The 26,178-nt window shown below is 43.1% G+C and overlaps 1 protein-coding gene across 1 annotated transcript in view; it reads left to right on the top strand.

Annotated features, from left to right (window-relative positions):
* LOC106583020 (receptor-type tyrosine-protein phosphatase gamma) overlaps positions 1-26,178 on the top strand; it is a 286,004-nt gene that overhangs the window by 159,849 nt on the left and 99,977 nt on the right. The window contains exon 3 of the mRNA XM_014166758.2: positions 23,473-23,655. Coding sequence (XP_014022233.1) covers positions 23,473-23,655 — 183 coding nt within the window. The remainder of the gene's footprint in view (positions 1-23,472; positions 23,656-26,178) is intronic.

Genomic DNA, 26,178 nt, shown 5'->3' with positions numbered 1-26,178 from the left:
CACCAAGACTCTTCCTAGAGCTGGCAGCCCGGCCAAACTGAGCAATCGGGGGAGAAGGGCCTTGGTCAGGGAGGTGACCAAGAACCCGATGGTTACTCTGACAGAGCTCCAGAGTTCCTCTGTGGAGATGGGAGAACCTTCCAGATGGACAACCATCTCTGCAGCACTCCAACAATCAGGCCTTTATGGTAGAGTGGCCAGACAGAAGCCACACCTCAGTAAAAGGCACATGACAGCCCGAGTTTACCAAATACCATCCCTACGGTGAAGCAGGGTGGTGGCAGCATCATGCTGTGGGGATGTTTTTCAGCGGCAGGGACTGGGAAACTAGTCAGGATCGAGGGAAAGATGAACGGAACAAAGTAGAGAAAGATCCTTGATAAAAACCTGCTCCAGAGCGCTCAGGACCTCAGATTGGGGCGAAGTTTCACCTTCCAACAGGACAACAACTCTAAGCACACAGCCAAGAACGCAGGAGTGGCTTTGGGACAAGTCTCTGAATGTCCTTAAGTGGCCCAGCCAGAGCCCGGACTTGAACCCGATCGAACATCTCTGGAGAGACCTGAAAATAGCTGTGCAGTGACACTACCCATCCAACCTAACAGGTTGAAAAATAAATGGGAAGAGATTGTCGATGTACCGATTCCATGGCACATGGTTTATGAACTGCTAAAAAAACAACAACACTTGATTCAACACTTTGAGTTTCTCTATTTTAACTATTATACAAAATTCTTGCCATCAACAGAATGCTATATATATGGGCCGTACAACAATCTCAGCTCTGTAGATTTTGCTGCGAAGAGACAATCAATAGATCATTTATTCTGGTATTGCCCATATGTAGCTTGTTTCTGGTCACAGGTTCAGGAATGGTTAAAAAAAATCACAACATTCACTTAAAGTTAACCTTACAAATAGCAATGTTGGGCGATTTGGAAAGCCGTAGTCAGTCAATCAAATCATTTAATAATACTCTTAGGAAAGGTTTTCATCTTTAGCGCACAATCTGTGGATATTATACGATTAGAAAGGTTAAAAATGTATGTAAAATATCACAGCACAATTGAAAAATATATGGCACATGGAAACCAAACGAGTGTGGTCTATGGTGATAGGTGGGATGGGCTGAGAGTGGCTGAGGGGTGGGATTAAAGAGCTTGTGTTTGATAATGTATTATTGTTACGTGATTGCTGAATATAGAAGTACCATGTATGTAAAAATGTGAATGCAAAATGTGTATTTAAAATGTATATGTAAAATGAATGTATATGTAGTAGAAAATCTGTAAAAACCTAAAAAGATAAACCTGACAGAGCTTGAGAGGATCTGCAGAGAAGAATGGGAAAAACTCCCCAAATACAGGTGTGCCAAACTTGTATCATCATACCCAAGAGGTCTCAAGGCTGTAATCGCTGCCAAAGGCGCTTCAACAAAGTACTGAGTAAAGGGTCTGAATACTTATGTAAATAGTATTAAATTATATTTATCAATTTTAGAATAAGAGTGTAACCTAACAAAATGTGAAAAAAGTGAAGAGTTCTGAATACTTTCCGAATTCACTGAATGTAATTTACTTCACCCATCAAAATGCACCAGCCTCTCTACTCCCCCGGCTCAGTCTTTATGCCTGTGTTCTTTGTAGACAGGTGGGTCATTCCACCAATTAGATGCCTTTTGAGTAGTGTAACTTGGGGATTTTTTTAATTTTTTTATTTTAACATTGTCATAAAGAGCAAATGTTCAACTTAATAAAAAAATAAAATCACCTTTTCCCCCCCATCTCAAGAGGTTGAATAAAAAAATGACTATAGTAATTTCCTTATTAAGTGCCAAATAAAGTAACAGGGTTGACGAATTCATCTTTAATCAGCCATAAATCCTCTTGTGACAGAGGAAATGGAAACGTGTTATGTGCAACAGGAAGGGGCAATTGAATGCAAGCTTCACAAAAGAATATAATTGTTAAAACATTTCTAGCCTGTCTGTCTGTGGGTAACAGGGTTGACGTGTTATGCTCGACCCGCTCAGTTTTCCACAACAAAACACCAGAGAATGGCCAAAAAGAGTAGAACCAGCTCAACTGATTTTACACTATGATTTGAATATATTAAATGTTGAATGTCTCGTTAGAATACTTTTAAGGAATAGTTTCACCATATTAACATGAGAGTTCAGTTCACGTAACCGTGTTGACATTAAAATGAGGGACAAGGTTCTTTTTTACCTTAAAATTAATCACTAATAACATAATAATCTTCAGAAAGCAACAAAATAACCAGGGCTTTACAATGATGGTGAAAACCTGGGGTTGAGTGGGGTTAAATCCTTCTGAGCAGTCAGAGGGTGCACAGACGGACACGTCAAAATGCTGAATTTTGGCACTTTAGCAAGTCTATTCATATAAAAAATATCTGCTTTATTGAGTTTTCCATGTTGTCTATATTAAAGCGCACTTCATTTAATATAAATGGCTTTTAAAATGATATATTTGTGCTCTATTTCTACTGAAAATATCAAAAGGCACTTATTTGTTGGATTGACCCAGGTGTTATTTTGATTATTTTTAAAGTGCTCTGTCCTAAGCTGAAAAACGCCTGTCCAATTGGGTGGAGGGGTATAGGGTTTGTTAAGTAGTTTGTCATCACTGCAGAGTGGCTAGGAAATCCAGACAAAAGCAGATTTCCCATCCATTATGACTACTTGTTGACAGTTTCTTTGAAAACTAAGCTATGGAGGTTCACTAGTTAGATGTTTTAATTGCTATTGAATGTGTGATGGAAATCTGAAGAATTCTGATGGTTTTCATGGTCTGCAGTTGCTACTTTCCTTCAACAAGATATCCCAGAATATTTGAAATCCAAAATAACTACAGTGTTCCACTAATCTATTAGCATTGTCGTGTGCATTTAGAGTAGTTAAGAGTACAAAGGCAGATTTACCATGGATGTTAGTGCTCATCAAAAGACTACAACCATCCTAGCTGCTATGATTAGCTCTGTGCATACTCTGGTTACAGATAGTCACTTTCCATTGCCGTGAAAAATGTTGTTTGCTAGAGCTGAATGGCAATCCAGCTGTGTTTTTCTGGGCTATGGATATGAGCCTGTTCACAAAAGGATGTTCCGTATTATCAGTGTTTCCTGCAACCTTAGCAAGAGATCAGTTGTGGTGTCCAACATGCACATGATTTCCCCCCATTATCTCAGATTGTGGAGTCTATGTGTATGTTTGTTTGTAGCTACATATGAAGTATTATTTCTCAACTTTCCATACAGACTGCCCTTTTGATAGGCCTGTATTTTGATAGACCTGTATTTTGACAGGCCTGTATTTTGATAGACCTGTATTTTGACAGGCCTGTATTTCACTTTCAAATTATTGTTTTCTTTCTTTTCTTTCCATGTTACCTACATGTACATATTGCTATTGTTATTTTACTGCTGCTGTTTAATTATTTGTTACTTTTTTAAACTTTTTTACTTAACACCTGTTTTTCTTAACTTAAACATTGTTGGTTAAGGGCTTGTAAGTCAGCATCTCACTGTAAGGTGGTGTATTCGGCGCATCTGACAAATAACATTTGATTTGATGTTCTCCGGTCCTTCTGTTCACCCTCCTCATAACAGGTAATACATCATCTTTATGTTTTCTTTAAATTTCATAGTTTTAATAAAGCTTTAAAGTGGTATTCAGCAGTTGAAACAATAACAAAGTGTATTCCCCGACCCACTTTCAGTAAAAAGTTGAGGGATGGGATTGGAGAAATGTAACCACTCTCAAATTCATAGACATAGCTATGGATGCAAGGACCGACTATTTATGATATCAAAATTATAGTTTTAACCATGTTTTGATGCTTTATAGTGTTTGTTTACATTTACTTTGTATACAAACATTGGAGTACAAGCTTATATTTTAGGTTCTGATGGGTTAGGACTGTTGAACTAAGCTCATGAGGCATTTCTAAGTTATATTCTTCAATAATCAATGGTTCCATATCATTCGTTTATAAGTCCAAATGGATGTAGCAATTGCAGATTGCTCCTTTAACATATACTTTTATAGGGGTTAAAAGGTGGGTTGACTATAGGACAAATGACATTTTTTTTAAAGCCTTTCCTTGTAACCCCTAAACAAATTACAAATGACAAGACTGACAAGATGTGACAAGACTGAGCATTCAAAACACAGAGCGGAAAGGTTATTTATCCTGAGGGGTTTAGGACCTGTCTCTATTTTCCTCCACTAGCCTTTGTCTGTATGTTAGGACTAAACATTGTCTGCCATGTTGAATCACAAGCGTAAACCCCACTGACGCTGGTTGAGTTTGTTTTTCACAGAAATAATGAGATTGCCCTGGCATTACGGTTGCCATTAGATCCCCTACATTCTCTCCATGCAGTTGTTTTCAGTACATTTTAATTAGAATGAGTACATTTCTCTAAGGTTCATTATCCCCACCTGCCGCACTGCCTTTGATCTCTAGACCTTGCTTTCTTGGCCTTAACACTTTTGAAATATTGCATGAGCACTACCCAATTACCCTTTAATGTCAACTAAGTGCCTTTGTCAATGTGAGTGATATTGTGAGTGTGGCTGTGCGCACGGTCCCCCCCACCCGTGTTTCTCTGTTAGTCCAACCCGCTGAGTGGTGTTGGGCAGTAACTAGGAGTTAATGAGAAGAGTCCAGCCTGGTCTCAGGGACCTCATTTGGAAGAATTATTCATCAGTCTTTCTTTGCTTATCGGCGCACATCTAAAGACAAATTCCATTTTTTTTTTCATTCACTGATTAAAAAATAAAAAAAATCTCATGAAAGGGTGTAGAAAAACACGTCCATCATTTCGAAAATCTAAAACGGTGTTATTACTTAACGAGGCAAGATGTTGTCATTGAGATTCAGGGCTGTCTAATTAAATTGCAGAGGCAGTAGTGGCATGGAAGCAGTGAACATGCTTTCACATGCATAAGGCCTGTGTGTAATAAATCACTGAGCCCTGTCCTCCATCTCCCTGAGAACTGCTTTAAAATCAGGGGATTACACTGAATCCTCATCAAGGTCACCCCTGGAGGCATGTTCTCTGTGTGTGTGTGTGTGTATGTGTTCATGCATGGGTGTGTTGAGTGTCTTAGCAAGTGTGCATTTTTGCACATGCATATAAATTAATCTAGCCTCTTAGGGTGTTTTCTTTTCTCTGCTATAGGGACACACTGCTAGGCTTGGCCTCCTGGTGATCAGTCCCTCACTCACCTCATTAAATTGCCACCTTAGTCTAAATTATTCAGGGCACTTAACAATTTTTCAGGCTCTGTCTCCTGCAGTCTGATTAGTGCCGTTTCTCACGTGGCTCTGATGCGCCTCGTATCTGGAAGAGTGTGCTGTGCGTTGTGGAAGGTGACAAGGCCTGACGGGCAGAACCATTTATGTATCTGTTAGGTGATGATGAAAACCGTCAGCCCAGTCTGCCTCACTATCTGAATGGCCTTGTTCTCTGGGATGGAACATACAGAACATTGCAGAAGGAAATGAATTGTATTGAAGAAAACTATTGTACAAACAAGAGATGGAGTAGCTTGACTCTAGACATGCTGAAAGGCTGAAAACAGAGAGACTGCTTACCTGTAGTGAATCATCAGCCTCCAAAGCTAACATCATTTGGCCAATCAACCACAGCAGAACCACTTGGATGCAGATGTTGACCAAGTCCATTAAGTAAATAGAGTAATTGATTACAGTCAATACTCTGCCTTTCCAAGTGTGGTATGTCCAATGATTAGGAGCAGGCTCAGAGGACACATTGTGCTTCTCAGCTTGTATGAAAAGTGAGGTCATGTGGAGTCTTCAGATTAACCCATTGAATCCTGTGTGTCTGTGCATAGAGGCTTGATCCTCTATGTGTGTGATGTTTGTGTCTCTGAGCCCAGCACAACTCCTCAGATGCAAGAGCATGCTTAATTAAGCATATCATGAGCGCGCTTAATTCGGCATGACAGTGTCAGGGCCACAGCACTGATCAATTGGAAGTGCTGCTTCCTGTGTCTCTGCTCTGAAATGAGCACTGCAAAACACACTGCATGCTGGGACAGCTGGCTGGGAGAAAGGGACAAGGTAAAGAGGCTTATTTTCCTTGTCTCTTTAGAGTAGGGGTTTCAAATTCAGGCCATGGAGGCCCTAGTGTCAGCTGGTTTTAGTTTTTTCCTTTCAATTAAGACCTAGACAACAAGGTGAAGGGAGTTCCTTACTAATCAGTGACCTTAATTTGTCAATCTAGTACAAGGGAGGAGCGAAAATCCACAGACACTCAGACCTGCGTGGAATGAGTTTGACACGTGCCTTAGAAGTGCTCTCACTTAGCCTTTGTTCAGAACACAGAGCAGGTGAATGGGAGGAGACAGGGAGAAGGAGTTGATTTATAGACTATTGAGATGCAGCCTTACATTTTGTTTTGTTTCTGTGGCAACCATGTGGTTCATCCCAACCCAGATAGAGAAAATCTACAGTACATTATGAGGTGGTTAAGAAGTTTCAGCTACAAGTGAGTCCTTGAGGACAGGGATGACAAGGAGCTTTTAGTCAATGTGATGGTTAGTAAATGGAGGTGTTGATAAGTGTTAGAGTGATGCTTTCCATGCTATAAACCACAGGTTCAACCTTGATCATTCAGTGCTTAAATGATAAGGGAAGGCCATTCACACATCCTGATGTAACACGTGTGTTGAGATCACACCCTGAGTGAGGTGAAATTTGTTACTTGCTCGCTGACCTTGAATTAAAACCAGTTTGATACATGCTTTTTCATACACTACATTGATGATTTTAATGTATGTTTTGCATTGTTGTTGTCGCATCCTGTTATTCTGCCTACACACGCACACACACACACACACACACACACACACACACACACACACACACACACACACACACACACACACACACACACACACACACACACACACACACACACACACACACACATCAACCAACTATCAATAGAAAAATGTAGGAGGTGAGGACATACAGTATATCCCTTTTCTTGAACAGGCACAGTGTTCCCTGTCTCTGTATTCTGAATGGCTTTCACGCCTCAGAGAAGGTGAAGAGAAGGTGTGCGTTTGTGTGTGTGTTGGGGAGAGTGAGTTCTTCCTCTATAAAGCAGGCTGCCATGGTGTCTGGGATCCTGTCATCACTGCTAAAAGTGTCAGGCAGAAAATTAATTAAGTGGGGTCTGCTGATGGGGGAGAGCAGGGGCTATGGCGGCACTAACCAGGCCGTCAGCCCCTGTTTCAGGGCCCACGCTGGAAAGGAAAGGCCTAGCCACTCTGGCCTGACGGGAACATAATGAAGGTGTCTGCTCCCCTTTTACCAAGCCTGACTCATTAAATGGATTTTCTGCACAGGGTCAGAGCGATAGTCAATTTAGCCAGCAGGGGCAGAGCCAGGCCAAACAGGGAACAGGAAGGGCAGGAAGGCCTCCTCCCCCCAAGAAGACCCCATTGTCCACCTCCCATCTCTTCCACCTCATATCATCATTCTCTCTATGTATTTCTTTCTGAATGGACATTAAAACAGTCTTACTTACAGTAGCAAATCATTTGCATAGACCTCACAAAACCATTTCCATATTAGAGCATAGTTCTGAAGTTCAAAGTCTTCAACATCTTTTATGTATGATTTTCATTTCATTAATGTATGGTTTCATTTCATAATACTCTTAGGTAATCTTAAATACACCCACCCTTCGAGGAGGGGAAGTGAAACTTCAAAGACCAAAGCTACAGACGTGGAAGGTTAGCAGGGTTCACTCTCTCTTCCCAACCCCTTCTGGGGGGGAAACCTGGAAAGTGACAAGAACATTACATTTGAGCTTTATAATTCGGAGGCTGGTGCTGAGGCGGTCTTGTCAAAGTCAGGACTGTGAGGGAACTGTCATGCAAGAGAGGTGAATTTGATGGGAATTGGCAGGCAGATTATGGATGTAGCATTTGCGGTCCTGGCACAGGCGTGTTGTGTCCACTTGACGGCCGGACTGCTGCTATTGTGTGTCAGATCGCTCTGCCGGATTGACTGACATCATAAAAGCCCAAGGCGCTTTTTACCAGACAGTCAAGCTTCATTGGTAGTTTAAATACCTCCTCCGTTGTCTCCCTCTCTCGCTCTCTTTTTCTAACTTGATGTCGCTCTCTTTCTTCCTTTTTTTCTATACCTCTCCCTTCATCACGTCTCTTTCTCTTTCCTTGTTTCATCATTCCCTCCAGCAATTTCCTAATCCCTGGAGACGTCAGTAAAGTGTGCCAAGTGCATTAATGATGTGTCTGTCTTTTAAGAGTAGAACATGCAACATGGTTTCCGACTGTATTATGGAGCACACACATAGTGCAGGGACACCACAGTGTACAGAGGGACTTCACAATACACATCACATTGCCATTTCTCAAGGGCCTCACTCTGGTGTCTCAATCAAGCCGGTTGCACTTGAGTAGCGTGCAGGTTCTGACATGGCAGATCAAAGGGCAGGGAAGAATTGATTTTGATGCGTCTTTACAGCTTCAAAATAAAAGCCCTTGTAATGAGCCGTGTTTACTGGCAGCAGGCTATAAGAGTATCCCCCAGGAACCATGTAGAGTGGGAGGGAGGTATTTAATGCGACACCACCCCATCATCCACAGGAACCATGTAGAGAAGGGAGGGGGGAGCTACTTATATGCAACACCACCCGTCCATAGGAATTACGTGAAAGAGGAAGGAAGTATTTAACACAGCACTCCCACTTAGCCCCCCACTGCGCGTTCATCGTGGTATTTCATGCTACGTGAATTGCAGTCCCATAGAGACACAATAGGATCACATGAGCAGCATGCACGCTTAGGCACTCAGTTCTTTCTCCCTATACCACTCCAGACCATCAAACACCCATATTGGATAGCTAGATTTATGGAGTTCCATGTGCTGATCTGAGTTTCACACAGTGAGGGAATTTTATCCATAAAAAATGTACTGCAGTAAGATGCAGGGAGTGAGGCAGAGGAGAGGGAGGAGAAAGAGGTGTGAGCCAACATTCTCCAAGACCTCGGTCGGCACAAGCCCATTGCTCCAATAGTTTGCAAATCAAACAGGGACACCACAGCGTGAAGAGACATTAGTGGCCACGAGAGAGAGAGACAGACAGAGAGAGGGAAAAAAAGACAAAGACAGGGATAAAGACAGACAGACAGACAGAGAGACAAAGAAACATGGAAAAGAGAGAGAGAACAAAAAACGCGAAGATAAAAAACTGCATTCACCAGATCTCTGCTTAGGCCCAGTGTCTGTCTGGCACATGTCACTCTAGGCTGGTTCCGTAGACGTAGAGGCTGAGGCTGCTACCTGAGAACAATACTAACTGTGGTGCGAGGGAGAAATGTAGGAGCTGATAAATGGTGTTTGAGACTTCAATGTGATTGATAGAGCTGCCTGCACTGTTCTGTGCTACCTCTACTACTGACTCCCTCTCCTCTTGCCCCGGGCCCAGCACCAGTCAGAGGTCCTCCTCACTGGAGCACAGATCACACCGCAGCCGGCCTTTTGTTCTCTCTCTCTCTTCCTCTCCTTCCCTCGTGCTCTGACTCTCCTCAGTACATTTATCTCATTACAGTCGTGGTATCTCCAGTGGCGTTTACAATGAAGTGTTAATCTCTCCTCTCATCAATCTTGGAGGCTCAGGAGTGCCGAGTCGCTCCCCCGAAAATGATGACTGGCACTTTTACTTGTTTGGAGAAATAAGTGTGGGGCTAAATTGAATTTTAATGGATTGTGCATCCCCAGTGAAAGGTGCAATCCATTATTTGATGATTGTAATGTTGTTTGCTGCTCATGTTGATTTATGGTATGTATAGCATGACAGGCCAAAGGTTGCCGAGAAAGGGAAGGAAGCTGCGTTGTGTTGATATAGTTTTTAAGTATGGCACAGAGGAGGGTTACGCTCAGGGCTCTGGGTAGGGGAGCGACTGCACTACAATGGCGGTTCTTTCTGTGTCCTGTACGAGCAAATAAGAATGATCCTTTCCACCAGAATTGCAGAAACACAGTTAATTGAATATGATACATGTATTCCTTTGATACAACAATATTTGCCCCTCCCAGGCACAAAGAGGCAGGAGTAAATAACGAATGACAGTTAACATGCAAAGCTAATTTATTTCCCCCTGCTCCTCTGTAGTGGATGTTGTATGTTATGTGTCTCTCTTAAGTCTGTTTCTACTCAGAGGCCAACTGCTCTCTCTCTCTGTCTCTCATATCCTCCCTTAGGATCCGCCATCTGCTGATGATAAAATATGGAACCTGTCAAGAGCAGAGATGTTAGGAAGAAGTTAGCCAGATTGTCAGGACTGCAATATGTCATCACAAGGCATCTGCAGCATTAGTTTAGAGGCACAATGGGTTTTATAGGCAAGTATTACATGAACCTTTCAAGACTTTACTTTGCTGTGAATGTGCAACGTGACGGCGAATACAGCTCAACCCATTGTATGTTGCTGGAGTATTGCATCAGAACAGTTCAGCTTTATCACATTTATACATGTGTCTGCTTGATGTAATAGGATTTTTTCACTTTTGAGGAATAATTGTAATGGGAGGTTTGAGGGTGGAGATCAATCAAGCCGTGTAGGTAGTAGTCGTGTTATCCCAGAAGACCATTCACCAGGAACTGAAAATCAATAAAGGCAGTTTAAAGGCCATTTTAGGGGCGGTCTCACTGGGCTCATTCATCACCTCTCAATCTGCCATCATACCTCCAAACAAATCCGCGAAGGAGCCGTCGATACTCAGGGAATGACTTCACATGTAGGGGGTGGACATCACAGGAACCTTAAAGATCTGGTGTTGAAAAAACGACTTGGTGATTTGCGGTCTTTGGATGCATTACGATGCCAGCTGTCTTCAGTTTCTGTATTACTTGATGAAATGTATAATATTTATATAATACCCTATAGGAGTCAGGAGTAGATCAGGTCAGCCATATCATAATGACCTCATCCCTTTGTGATATGGAAATGATGCTGTGGTTAATGAACTGTCCCGTTCCTATAATTAATACAGTGACTCATAACCCACCTGCCCTGCCAAGGTATGTGGGACAAGGACCGTCACACATACCCATCCACAGCGTGCCATACGAACAGAGGTCACAGATAGTAAAGGAGAGGACGATCGACTTTCAGAACCGCAAAACTTTCATGGCGTCGAGCGAAGAACAACAGCAGTAATAGAAACTGTGGCTTAACGTGATCATCCCCTGCCTTAGCAGGCAGATGGAAGGCAGGTGCTGCCCTTGAATGTATTATTTGTGCCATCAATACAGAACACAGCATAGTGGGGGAGAGAAAAACAACAGGCTGCTTTCAGCATGTCTGTCAGAAAAACACTGCCGGCCACCTCAGAAAATAAAGCATTACAGACAGAGGTGGAGGGAGGCTGGACGAAACGGAATGACTCTGGAATCTAAAGCAGCTTGTATCTTTTAATTAAAATCACTCAATCAATGGGGATCTGAGTTGGGACCATCCCCCGTATTACTGTCTGTCTGTCTGTCTGGGTGTCTGTCTAGAGTGGAGGCCGTAAGGTCTGCTGTAATTTTGGGCTGCAGCTTTAGGAGAGGGCCAGCAGCGCTCCCCTGGGAGGGAACTTGACCAGTCCCAATAAAAGAGGCAGAGGGGAGCCAATCAGCCACGACTGCTGCACTACCCTGCCTCTCCTCTAAACTCCCCTTCTCCCTCCCCCTCCCCCTTTCCCTTCCATCCGACAACAGATACAGGGATCTGAAGAGACGAGGCAAATTAAAAACTGATATCCGCAGTGGTTGAAAATGGGTCTGTGTGTGTGCGTGGATGGGTGGCTGTTGCAGTGTGTGGAGGAGGCTTAGGAGGACCTTCTCAGTATGAAGGCTGAGAGGAAAGCAGGTGAGAGAGAGAGAGGTGTGAGTGTCATTTCATAATAGATGAGCCATTACATCTAATGCCTGTATCCTTTTATCCCTGCATTGGGGAAGGGGCCTTTTGTCAGCCCCATCTCTCCGGGATATGGAGTCACACAGAATGTGTGGAGTTTAGAGAGCCTTCTGAAAGTAACACATTGCACAGTGTCACGTTGCAGGGATAACAGAACAGCGGAGTCTGGTTGTCAGGAGATTTGTGGTTGCCATGGCGAATGCCTAACTTGTTAAAGGCAAGATGGAGAGGAAGAAGGGCTATAGGGCTAATGAATAGATGCCAATAGGTGCCAATTAAGCTAATAAATGAGTCTTCCACAACCCAGCCACTCTGACAATGTCCACTCACACCAGAAAAGCATTAGTACTCTGTATGACAACAAAGAACAACCAATTGTTAAACCAGTGTCTTCATCTGAGGTCTTTACAGTATATTTTAGTAGCCACAATTGTGATTTGATGTTCTTATCCTCTGGTATTGTGGTGGCAGTGAGGAAATAATTTTGAACTTGGAAACTGTCCCTTTTTTCTGTTGTTGCAGAAGATGAGATCTTGCCACAGGCACTCTATTGCTGGATATCTTTATGTCCCTCCTCCCATTCTGATTCTTCCTGCTTCTTTCCCCTCCTCTTACTTGGTTAAATCTCTTTGAAGTATTGCTAGAATTAGATTTTTCCTTCTTCGCTCAAGGGTCTTTCATTATATTGTATTTATCACAAGAAAAGAAAAGGATGGGACAATAGAACAATTCAGAAATAATAACACAAAAGCAAACAGAAATGCAACCACTGGCAAGGTCAAATGATTATGATCTGTTGCCATGGAAATTGCAAATCTTGCCGTTTTTCTTTGACAATGTATACCATCACTACTGTTTCATGCACACGTGTGCTGCAGTCTCTCAAACGCGCGCACACACACACACACACACACACAGAGACAGACACCCACCCCCACACACACACACACAGACACAGACACACAGAGAGAGAGCTCATATATTGGGAGCAGGTGTTGTCAGACAGGCAGGAAGGTCAACAGATACTGCTGGGCTAGGTCAATACAGATCACAGGTACCCAGAGTGCTGGCCTACACTAACTGTCTGCTGGCTGTGTGATGTCAGGAACGTGCCCTTGTGCTCTTTGACCTTTCTCCCATCATCCCTCTCAGGCAGGAGCTCTGGAGAGGAAGGATGTTCATGTTCATCTCGTATAAGAGACATGGACCCTCCATGCCAAGCAGTGGACTTTAAATCAGGCATGGGCCTAAAGAACTTACAGACATTACTGGGGCAAAAGCTGGTTCTCCAAAATAAATTAAATAAATCAAGACCAATAATGCAAGTAACAAGTAAAATCAAACCAAAATAATCTGTGCCTGTTATCACACTTTCATTTTAGCTTGATATATATTTCATAAATGCATGCAATGGAACAGCTTGAAATGGATGAACATAAATAAACAACAGAATCGCAACACACAAATTAAAACTTAAAAGCCTGGACTGTCAATCATTGAGAGCATGCCTAATTAAAAAAAATATAATTTGCTTATGAAAAGCAACCCCAAAACAAATCCACGTTAGTCCTCTATCAGCCAGACCAGGCAGGCGAACAGTGACCTTCACTGTCATCGTCATCAGCATAATTGTCATTACTGTTGTCATCATCATCATAATCATCATCGTCTACATCTACAGCAACACTGCTGCTGTTTTCACCAACCACTAGCACCACTATCACAGTGATTTGCTTGGCACTCGTCACTGCCCATGATTGTAGCTAAAAAAAGACTAGATGAACCTAGCGGTTTGTGAATAAATGATGTATTCATTTGCAAGCCTGATTTGGCTGCCTTCATCTCTGGTTGTTCTAAGTGAAGGAATATGGAGATGGTGAAACAAGCACAGCTTCGAACGCAATGACAGGAAGCTTAAGAAGATAAATGGCATCTTTCGTCTCAGTCAAAGCACAAAGTCTACCGGGGAGGAGAATATGTTACATCAACTTAATGACTCTAGCCACTGAAGAAAGGAGCACAGAAACACAAGCATAACGTCACTAGCTGCTCTCATTCTGCTCACATTCACTGACTATTGTGCCCACTGCTGAGCTAGAGAAAGAGGATATTCTAGGGGTGGAGGCGTAAGGCAAGACCCTCACTTCGATTCAGAATTGTTTGGAATAGCACATTTAGTAGTCTATATTCCTGTTTACTCAGCACAATTGTCTTAGATTGCCTGGTAATATACACTGCTCAAAAAAATAAAGGGAACACTTAAACAACACAATGTAACTCCAAGTCAATCACACTTCTGTGAAATCAAACTGTCCACTTAGGAAGCAACACTGATTGACAATAAATTTAACATGCTGTTGTGCAAATGGAATAGACAACAGGTGGAAATTATAGGCAATTAGCAAGACACCCCCAATAAAGGAGGGGTTCTGCAGGTGGGGACCACAGACCACTTCTCAGTTCCTATGCTTCCTGGCTGATGTTTTGGTCACTTTTAAATGCTGGTGGTGCTTTCACTCTAGTGGTAGCATGAGACGGAGTCTACAACCCACACAAGTGGCTCAGGTAGTGCAGCTCATCCAGGATGGCACATCAATGCGAGCTGTGGCAAGAAGGTTTGCTGTGTCTGTCAGCGTAGTGTCCAGAGCATGGAGGCGCTACCAGGAGACAGGCCAGTACATCAGGAGACGTGGAGGAGGGCAACAACCCAGCAGCAGGACCGCTACCTCCGCCTTTGTGCAAGGAGGAGCAGGAGAAGCACTGCCAGAGCCCTGCAAAATGACCTCCAGCAGGCCACAAATGTGCATGTGTCTGCTCAAACGGTCAGAAACAGACTCCATGAGGGTGGTATGAGGGCCCGACTTCCACAGGTGGGGGTTGTGCTTACAGCCCAACACCGTGCAGGACGTTTGGCATTTGCCAGAGAACACCAAGATTGGCAAATTCGCCACTGGCGCCCTGTGCTCTTCACAGATGAAAGCAGGTTCACACTGAGCACGTGACAGACGTGACAGAGTCTGGAGACGCCGTGGAGAACGTTCTGCTGCCTGCAACATCCTCCAGCATGACCGGTTTGGCGGTGGGTCAGTCATGGTGTGGGGTGGCATTTCTTTGGGGGGCCGCACAGCCCTCCATGTGCTCGCCAGAGGTAGCCTGACTGCCATTAGGTACCGAGATGAGATCCTCAGACCCCTTGTGAGACCATATGCTGGTGCTGTTGGCCCTGGGTTCCTCCTAATGCAGGACAATGCTAGACCTCATGTGGCTGGAGTGTGTCAGCAGTTCCTGCAAGAGGAAGGCATTGATGCTATGGACTGGCCCGCCTGTTCCCCAGACCTGAATCCAATTGAGCACATCTGGGACATCATGTCTCGCTCCATCCGACAACGCCACGTTGCACCACAGACTGTCCAGGAGTTGGCGGATGCTTTAGTCCAGGTCTGGGAGGAGATCCCTCAGGAGACCATCCGCCACCTCATCAGGAGCATGCCCAGGCATTGTAGGGAGGTCATACAGGCACGTGGAGGCCACACACACTACTGAGCATCATTTTGACTTGTTTTAAGGACATTACATCAAAGTTGGATCAGCCTGTAGTGTGGTTTTCCACTTTAATTTTGAGTGTGACTCCAAATCCAGACCTCCATGGGTTGATAAATTGGATTTCCATTGATTATTTTTGTGTGATTTTGTTGTCAGCACATTCAACTATGTAAAGAAAAAAGTATTTAATAAGATTATTTCTTTCATTCAGATCTAGGATGTGTTGTTTAAGTGTTCCCTTTATTTTTTGGAGCAGTATATATAATATGAAGTGATATCATTATTCATGCTGTGCTGATAAGGGTTTAGTAGACAGTAGTGTAGTGGAGATGAGTGAAACTAGTTCTGTGTTTCCTTTCCTTAATTTGGCCTCAGTGTGTGTTACTCAGTTTTTTCCCAGAGAGACATACAGTATATCCACTCCCAAATTACATTATTGGTTGGGCTGGATGGGGCTGGATGGGGTGAAAATAGCATTGTGTGAGGGAAGTGTGATATTTTCCTATGGAATCGGTGTATGCGTGTTTGTTTTAGTCCATTTTTTGTGGGAGTATCTTTCTGTGTGACTGTTTTTCAATCTGTTCATGCTCGGTTGAATGGTCAGATAGGATTAACGTGTGTATTGATGGAGTAGTGAGAATGAGTGGGGGAAGTGTGAAATCAGTTTGTATTGTCTCTCTGCACACTCTATAAGTCTGTGTTTATTCATGTGTGGCTGTATTCTGGGGTATACGGTGTATTGGGTTTTGTGTTTGGGTATGTGTGAGGATGTGTACCGTACGTTATAGTGTGTGTATTGGGGCCATAAGGATGTTTGATGCGAAGCAGAGCAGGGGACAGCTGTGGAATAGACTGTGACAGCATCCTCACATGCTTAAGGGGCCTGTCAGGGATCCGCTAGCACTGTGGATGCTGCGCCGCTCTCCACACACACACACACGCGCACACACACACACACACACACACACACACACACACACGACATCTCTAATTAAGGCTGAGTGGCGGGACAGCCCAGCAGACATCCCGTTTTCCCCCCATATGTCCACGGGTCTGACTAACACATCCCACTGTCTGGGAATAGTCCCTGTACCCAAGGTGAGAGGAGTCAGTGTGTGTGAGCAGCTAGAGGGATGTATGAGGGCTGTTTAGGCCGTCTAGGGAAATAGCTTTAGCCGATTCGCCTACGTTTTATTCCTCAATATATGACTCCCATTGTAAATGCATAATGTGAATTTAATAACCCAAGGACATCCGTCAATGATAATGATAGTTTGCTCTGAGATGTGTAATGGAGGTTGAGAGGCATGGTGGTGAGAAAGGGGTATGCAGCCGCCTGCACGTCATCTGTTGACGTTATAAGTATTTCCCCGGCACTGCATTAACAGAATGATTTAGAAATTCCAGAGCATGTTTTTTGGGGTTGTCAACATTGTGTTGTTAATTTCCCAGTTGACTCACTTATACACAGTCCTGTTTTCTTTCATTGTCATCACCTAATCATTGTCTGCTGCTGTAATTCCCTTCACTAGCTTATTAAAGCCTCATTCCAGAAAGCTGGGAAATGTCAGGTCTTCTTGACACCTATGTGATAGTGAATTTTATGGCCACAAGGCATGTTTTACGAACTACATTAACCCAATCCAATAACAACAACAACCTCTAATGCCACCACTGACAACAACATTCTCCACCTCTCCTTCATTGGGGCAGCAGTGGCTCTTTTGGGTCACAGTGTACCCTATATCTATCTACATTACAGTACATCACTGAGTTCCTTAGTGCTTGGGAACAAGAAGAATTGGGCAACAAAAGTCACAACAATAGACAAACACAGTGTGCTTAAACTAATAACACACAAATTATTGTATTTTTCTTGTCTATATTGAATACATCATTTAAACATTCACAGTGTAGGTTGGAAAAAGTATGTGAACCCCTAGGCTAATGACTTCTCCAAAAGCTAATTGGAGTCAGGAGTCAGCTAACCTGGAGTCCAATCAATGAGACAAGATTGGAGATGTTGGTTAGAGCTGCCCTGCCCAATAAAAAACACTCACAACATTTGAGTTTGCTATTCACAAGAAGCATTGCCTGATGTGAACCATGCCTCGAACAAAAGCGATCTCAGAAGACCTAAGATTAAGAATTGTTGCCTTGCATAAAGCTGGAAAGGGTTACAAAAGTATCTCTAAAAGTCAGTCCACGGTAAGACAAATTGTCTATAAATGGAGAAATTTCAGCACTGTTTCTACTCTCCCTAGGAGTGGCCGTCCTGCAAAGATGACTGCAAGAGCACAGCACAGAATGCTCAATGAGGTTAAGATGAATCCTAGAGTGTCAGTTAAAGACTTACATAAATCTCTGGAAGATACTAACATCTCTGTTGACAAGTCTACGATACGTAAAACACTAAACCACTGCTGTCCAAAAAAAATACATTGCTGCACGTCTGAAGTTCACAAAAAGAGCACCTGGATATTCCACAGCGCTACTGGCAAAATATTCTGTGGACAGATGAAACTAAAGTTGTGTTGTTTGGAAGGAACACACAACACTATGTCTGGAGAAAAAAAGGCACAGCACACCAACATCAAAACCTCATCCCAACTGTAAAGTATGGTGGAGGGAGCATGATGGTTTGGGGCTGCTTTGCTGCCTCAGGGCCTGGATAGCTTGCTATCATTGATGGAAAAATGAATTCCCAAGTTTATCAAGACATTTTGCAGGAGAATGTAAGGCTATCTGTCCGCCAACTGAAGCTCAACAAAAGTTAGGTGATGCAACAAGACAACAACCCAAAAGACAGAAGTAAATCAACAACAGAATGGCTTGAACAGAAGAAAATACACCTTCTGGAGTGACCCAGACAGTCCTGACCTCAACCCGCCTGAGATGCTGTGGCACGACCTCAAGAGAGTGGTTCACACCAGACATCAATAGGGGAACTGAAAGAGTTTTGCAAAGAGGAATGGTCCAAAATTCCTCCTGACCGTTGTGCAGGTCTGATCCTCAACTACAGAAAACATTTGGTTGAGGTTATTGCTGCCAAAGGAGGGTCAACCAGTTATTAAATCCAAGGGTTCACATACTTTTCCCAACCTGCACTGTGAATGTTTACACGGTGTGTTCAATAAAGACAAGAAAATAATAATTGCTTGTGTGTTATTAGTTTAAGAAGACTGTATGTGTCTATTGTTGTGACTTAGATGAAGATCAGATCACATTTTCTGACCAATTTATGCAGAAATCCAGATAATTCTAAAGGGTTCACATACTTTTTCTTCCCACTGTATTTTTCTCTCTCTCTCTCTCTCTCTCTCTCTCTCTCTCTCTCTCTCTCTCTCTCTCAAAAATGTCTCTGCCACATCCCCATCCCAGTTCAAATGTACCTTGTGTAATTGGTTACAGTGGTAGCCATTGTAATAGGTGTTGTTGGAGAGGGTGCAGTAGGCTGTGTATTTTCCTCTGTCCTCCAGGTGTAGAGGATTTGAGAGGGGCTTCTCTCGTGCTGGCTGCACTGGGAGATTACATATAATACCTTGACTGACTCAATTGGGCCTTTCCTGGCAAGGCAGAGATCACTAAAATACCAGCAGACTTCTCATAGCATTGATTTCTGCCATTTCCCACTAATCTTGATGGAATCACGGCTCTAAGAGAGGACCATAGAGCTTCCTGAAATAGGTCCTGGAAAAACGGGTGGGAGTTTGAAGTGTGGCGCCTTGTGCTCCAATGTTATTGCTACAAAATGCCTTTTCTGCATAACATCCTTTTGTGCTTTGTTCTGTTCCTTGGAGAATGGCATATTTTTTCCAAAGGCAAATTCCCCCTAAGGTGTGTTTGCTTTTGTGTAACAATGCTGTCTTTGGGCAAACGTTTCATAATTGTGCTCTTTAAGCAGCCTCACACAATTATGGTTTTGTTTATGCAGACAATTGGAATATGGCAGTTTTTCAATATGAAATGAGCAAGGTCGCGAGCGCTGAGGCTGTTGAAGAAATCGCTCTTAATTGACTGAAAACCCTCAAGTCCCTGGAGGGTGAAAGCACCATAAAGGTGTATTTATGGTATTCATAATTCGCTGAAATAAAATGTGCATGCTCTCCAGAGAATCACAGACAAATGGCAATGAAAAATGAATGAAACACTGGAAATCTAAAACCCTCTCCCTGTTGACCTGAATATATGATTATGCATGTCGCAAGCCACTTTTTTTTCTGATTATGTTTCTGCCTTGTGCCTGGTTGTCAGGGAGATCAGTATGTATTACCCCTCCACTGTGAGTGTGATATACAGTGTTCATATTTATAGGAAACAGAGAAATTCACTCTTCTAGTGCCAATATGGCCCTCTTCTCATTCAGGTGGCCTTCTCTGTTTTTTCCTTCATCCCTCCATCCTCTCTCTCTTCTGGTGACTATAGTTCATCAGATATATTGGCCTCCTATCTCTCACAAGCCTACACATTTTTTTTCTGTGATTCTCAATCCATTCCTTTGTCTATAACATAAACTACAAGGCTTAACTGTCCCCAGAGAGATATAAGTAGAGTACAAACCACATTGAAGTCCAGTTAGAGAACATTTTAAGGTGCACTATGCAGAAATCGCTCATCCATTTCCTGTTTGCTAACATTCTAATAGTTTGCCTAATTTCAGTTTGTGACAAAACAAGCAAGTATAGTTTAGTACTATCTAAACCTCTGTGAAATATATTTTCCAAAACCAAAAAGATTGTATTTTCAGCTGTTTGAAGCCAAAACCTAAGAACAGGAAGCATAGAAATAATACACATAGAACAGATCGACCATTTCTTAGACTTGCTTTCAAGGAGAATGACAGATCTATAACTCTCATTTCTATGTGAATTTGGTCGGGTAGCCCAAAAAGTTACATGTTGCAGCTTTAAGTGAAAAGAGGGACATTGTACGCGATTCATCTCTGGGAGGCGGGGGTCAGAGGGTAACGCAATGTTGATGTGACACCTGATGGCATGCTGATGGTTTTAGTTCCTAGCCGCATTAAAGCAATGACTAATGGCTTCATACCAGCTCTCCACTGCATTCATTACCAGGCCGCGGCTGCCTGGATCCATACCCTGCGCTCTCCTATATGAAACCCAGACCTCTCAAATCAATACACCCCAAGGCTAGGATAGGGGACAGGAGAAGAGGATACTTCCTAATTCAATGAAATAGACATTACCAAACGCTCCGGACGCACGCAGGGCATGAGTAATCATAGACAAATTCATTTTAGAACCCCGGTAGCCCAGATGATGCTTTCAATTAGGGGTGCACTTTAGCCCGAGTGTTTATGATGCGGATATAGGTGGTAGTAGGAGTGGGCAGAGTGAGAGGGAGTGGGCCCTGCCTCTTCCTTTCTTCCATCCTTAGGACAGAGGGCAGCCAAGGCCTTCACTGTAGAGAAGGGGTTGGCAAGTGATTCTTTTTTTTGTGACCCACCATTTTTTTTCATGTTTACTTTTTAAACATTTTGGGGGGGGGTTAAAAAAAGACTGTAAAATCACCAAGAATTTTGCTAAAATGAGTTTAATTTAGGAAATCTTTTCCCAAGTATTCCCACTAATAAAAAAAAAGACGTGACCGTGTCTCAAGGTATGACATGATTGTTATTTTCAAATACAATCTCTTTTTGGGCTTAGTTGTGGTCATTTTGCAGTGTAAATGTTCCGGCCCCCGACCATCCAGTCTGACAAAAATCAGCCCACGGCTAAATCTAATTGCCTACCACTGCTGTAGAGAGAGGACAGGAGGACATACTGCAGGGGAAAGTCAATAGTACTCAAGGTTAGGACTCAATGAAGCATATCTATTGGAGATAAGAGTATGATAAGATACTGTACTGTATGCCCGTTTTAAATCAAATGCTACATACAGTGTGTTGTGCAGTTGTAATCATTGTATAAGGTTAAATGATTGATTTTTAAGTTCCTTGTATAATAAATGAAACTAGACATCCCATGCAATCTGAGTTTGTGTTTAGAGATAGGAACAGAGAGAGATGTTGTTTCTCATCGTGATAACGCTGATATTTTGCTCATGCTTCCAATTATTATGTACACTAATATTATGTAGTTACTGATATCTAAAGTTGTTCTGAATTTAAAATAAATTTAGTAGAATGTTTATGGGTATGGGCCAGGGTGCTGTTGTATACACTGGATATGTATGCCTTTGTTGAATGTGTTTTTATAGTGTGTTATCCGCAACCAAATTAATTCCCCTTCACTGGATACTAAGGAATCACTTGATTTCACTTGGCTGGACTGGTGTTTTATGGTTGGCTGGCTATGGAAAACTTACTGTGACCCCACAGTGAGGAGACCATGCCTGCTGTGGGTAGAGGATCGGGACTATCTATATTATCCATCCTCCACTGTTTCCATGGCATTGACCCTGTCCTGTCCCTCTTTCCCTCCCTCACTTTCTGTCCTCTGTTTGTTTTATCTGAGGGAGGTGGCAGCGGAATGATGACATCCGGCCTGCTCCTCTCCCTCTCTTCACTCTGTTCTATATGGAGGTGTCTGGTCTCGCCTTGGGACCTGCCACTCAGCTAAGAGTTTGGGGTTTCATCTCTGAGAACACTGCCTTCATCTCTCCATTTGTTAGGAGGTATAGCTTTGTTTACTTTATGATAACTACCACAGGCACACGTTTGAATGTGTCAAGAACTGAAACGCTGCTGGGTTTTTCACGCTCAACAGTTTCCCCTGTGTATCGAGAAGGGTCCACCACCCAAAGGACATCCAACCAACTTGACTGTGGGAAGCATTGGAGTCAACATGGGCCAGCATCCCTGTGGAACGCTTTCGACACCTTGTAGTCCGTGCCCTGACAAATTGAGGTTGTTCTGAGGGCAAAAAGGGGGGTGAGGGTGGGGGGGTGCAACTCGGCCTGGCTCGCAGTTGGCGTTCCAATTCATCCCAAAGGTGTTCAATGGGGTTGAGGTTAGGGCTCTGTACATGCCAGTCAAGTTCTTCCACACTGATCTCGACAAACCATTTCTTTATGGAACTCGCTTTGTGCACTGGGGCATTGTCATGCTGAAACAGGAGAGGGTCTTCCCCAAACTGTTGCCACAAAGTTGGAAGCACAGAATTGTCTAGAATGTCATTGTATGCTGTAGCGTTAAGATTTCCCTTCACTGGAACTAAGGGGCCTAGCCCAATTCATGAAAACAATCCCAGACCATTATTCCTCATCCACCAAACTTTACAGTTGGCACTATGCAATATGTCAGGTAGCGTTCTCCTGGCATCCACCAAACCCAGATTCATCCGTCGGACTACCAGATGGTGAAGCGTGATTCATCACTGCAAGGAAAGCGTTTCCACTGCTCCAGAGTCCAATGGCGGCGAGCTTTACTCCACTCCAGCCGACCATTGGCATTGCACATGGTGATCTTAGGCTTGTGTGTGACTTCTCGGGCATGGAAACCCATTTCATCAACAGTTCTTGTGCTGACGTTTCTTCCAGAGTCAGTTTAGAACTCGGTCGTGTGTTGCAACCGAGGACAGATGATTTTTAAGTGCTACGCACTTGAGCACTCGGCGGTCCCGTTCTGTGAGCATGTGTGGCCTATCACTTCGTGGCTGAGCAATTGTTGCTCCTAGACGTTTCCACTTCACAATAACAGCAGTTACAGTTGACCGGGGCAGCTGTAGCAGGGCAGAAATTTGACAAACTGACTTGTTCGAAAGGCATCCTATGACTGTGCCACGTTTAAAGTCACTGAGCTCTTCAGTAAGGCCATTCTACTGCCAATGTTTGTCTATTGAGATTGCATGGCTGTGTGCTCGATTTTATACACCTGTCAGCAACTGGTGTTGCTGAAATCCACTAATTTGAAGGGGTGTCCACATACTTTTGTATATATAGTAAATATATTATTTTGTTTCTTTCTTCTGGTCTAGGTACGTACGGGCCAGAGGAGGGCTGGTCAGCAGCCTACCCAGAATGCAGACAGAGGAACCAGTCACCAATCAACATCGTAGACCAGGACACAAAGGTGTCCATAGAGTATCAGGAGCTCACTCTGGATGGATTTGAGGCAGAGTCCTCCAACAAGACCTCAATGAAGAACACTGGTAAAACAGGTGAGATTCACCGTACCCCTGTCTGTTTACCCCCGCCCTCCTTTCATTATGTATATATACAGGTAACTGCCAAAAAGTATTCAATTGGGTTGAGATAAAGTGTTCAATTGGGTTGAGATCTGGTGACTGAGACACTGAGACACACACACACAAACAAACACACACAGACACACACACACACACACACACACACACACACACACACACACACACACACACACACACACACACACACACACACACACACACACACTTTAAACCCCATATTCTCCTTTTAGACCCCTGTTTCAAAGTCACTGAGATCTCTTATTCTTTGGTAGCCCCAAAAAATGGGCAACTGGGAATCTATATACATGACCCTAAGCATGATGGGATGTTAATTGCTTAATTAACTCAGGAACCACACCTGTGTGGAAGCACCTGCTTTTAATATACTTTGTATCCCTAATTTACTCAACAGTTTATTTATTTTGGCAGTTACCTGTATGTACAGTCTGAACATATTATGACCAACCTATTCCTAGCATAACATTAGAGTACATTAAAGGAGCATTATGTAGAATTTGTGTTGCATTATAATGTCATAAACTGCCTATAATATACCTGCAGTAATAGTGTAATTATATTAAATTCTCTGGGCCCTTACAAAACTGTATTAAGATTTTCAGTTTTCCGATTGGTTAACAAAAGTTGGTACGGCTCTTGTTTTCGAATTGGAGGGTTTGTACCATCTCTCTGAGCATCGTCACTCGGAGGCGTGGTCCTCCTCTTCTGAGCACAAGCAACAATGGCGGATATCTTAGGCAAGCGTCCAGCCCCACCGGTTGCGAATACAGGTGCCAAAAAAAATGGTTTAGCCAAGCAACTAAATGATAAGGCTCGGGGGAAAACCAGAGTACATATAGGTAACGTAATCTCAACTTGGTCCGTACAATTGACCTTATTTTAGCGCCCCAAAAACGTAATACTTCCAGATCAACTGTAATGTCAATACCATTGTAAAGCACAATTTCTCCCCTTTCCAACAAAATGACATGACCTCCACGCTGCCCGTTTCTGCATAATTCAAGAAGGCACTGAGCTCCTTCGGGTCTTTTTAAAAATGGCCGGTGGGGAAGCGAAACTAATGCGTGATAGTGAGAAGGAGAGGAGATGTATGGGAAAACTGCTTTTTTCACTCGATCTGTGCAACTTATCACCTTATCGCCTCTAAAATGTAAATAAAACACTATAAAGAGTTTATATAATGTGTCATTACATACCTATTTGAAGGTTTGTGTCGAATTTGAATCGGGTTTTTAGGGCGGTGCTAAAGTGATCTTCAGAAGTAAACAGCGGCTTTGAAAGTCATGATTGCTTGCAGTGATGACGCAAAAAATGACTACGTATCCCCCCCTTACCCCCATCACTGTCCATTTCTTGTTTTTAAACGATGAGAGAAGTGCTACACCTGGTGGAGAGAGATTGTAAGACAGAAATAGTTGCTTTATGCGTGCTGTACGTTATGGCATGACACGTCACGATGTAACGGAGGGTCAGTTTTTTCTACTTTTCTCCAATACTATAGAGCCATTACCATGTCGATCAACGCTTGAATAGAAACGTAGTTCACACCCCAGATTTTGAAGTCAACACAGCCGCTACAGTCCCATTAGTTTCTTTGTTGCCTCATTTGAATGTCGCGGTTGCGCACATTTGTACGGAATGGGGTGAGTTTACATTAACAATTTGAATCGCTGGAGAGAAGTTATGGCCCTAAAATGGCTGAAGTCTGATGCAGAGATGGCCTGTTTTCTGCTTGGCAGGTAACGTTACCAAGATGTGGCGCCAGCTAGCTAGCTGTGATGTTTGTGAATGGAGAATCTGGGTTAGCTTTATGCTATCCAAATTATCTGGCTGTCTTGGTATTTACGATCTAAAACCAGTCGGGATATTGACATAAGCATATGTGTTTTTGAGAGTCATGATCATTTTGAACCTACTTACACTTCGCATTGGCGGCTAGCTAATGTTTCATGTACATTTCTCTGTTTGAGAGTGATAAAACTGTCATGGCACTCGGCTGTAACACTATCAGCTGTAATGGTGCTCGGCAGTTTGGTTGCCTCGCCTTTTTGAGACTTCCAAGTTATTATTACTGAAACAATGTTAGCTAGCTAGCTAACATTATATAGCTTGGTAGAGACATGACAAGGAAGCGCACTAGCTAGGTTTTGTGACATACATTACCAATCTAGCTAGCTAGATATGTGACATGCGTGATATAATAATGTCCCCACCACAATCCACCCCAAGGAAAGTGTTACCTCTGCCTGCTTTATCAAGCATTGGAGTGGGGACATTAGCACCACACTGGCAGATAGGTGACAACACATGCTTCATTTCAACATGAGAATAGCTAAATAACTTTTTCCTGTTCCATTCAATGATGGCTATTGGGTAGCGTGAACCTTCCTGTGTGTGCATCATTTATGGTTGGTTTCTGTGTTTTTATGTCCCTCTCTTTGTGCCTGCCTTCTTTGA

Source organism: Salmo salar, chromosome ssa22, assembly GCF_905237065.1.
Source record: "Salmo salar chromosome ssa22, Ssal_v3.1, whole genome shotgun sequence".
NCBI lineage: Eukaryota > Metazoa > Chordata > Actinopteri > Salmoniformes > Salmonidae > Salmo > Salmo salar.
This window is presented reverse-complemented; position numbering and strand designations above follow the sequence as displayed.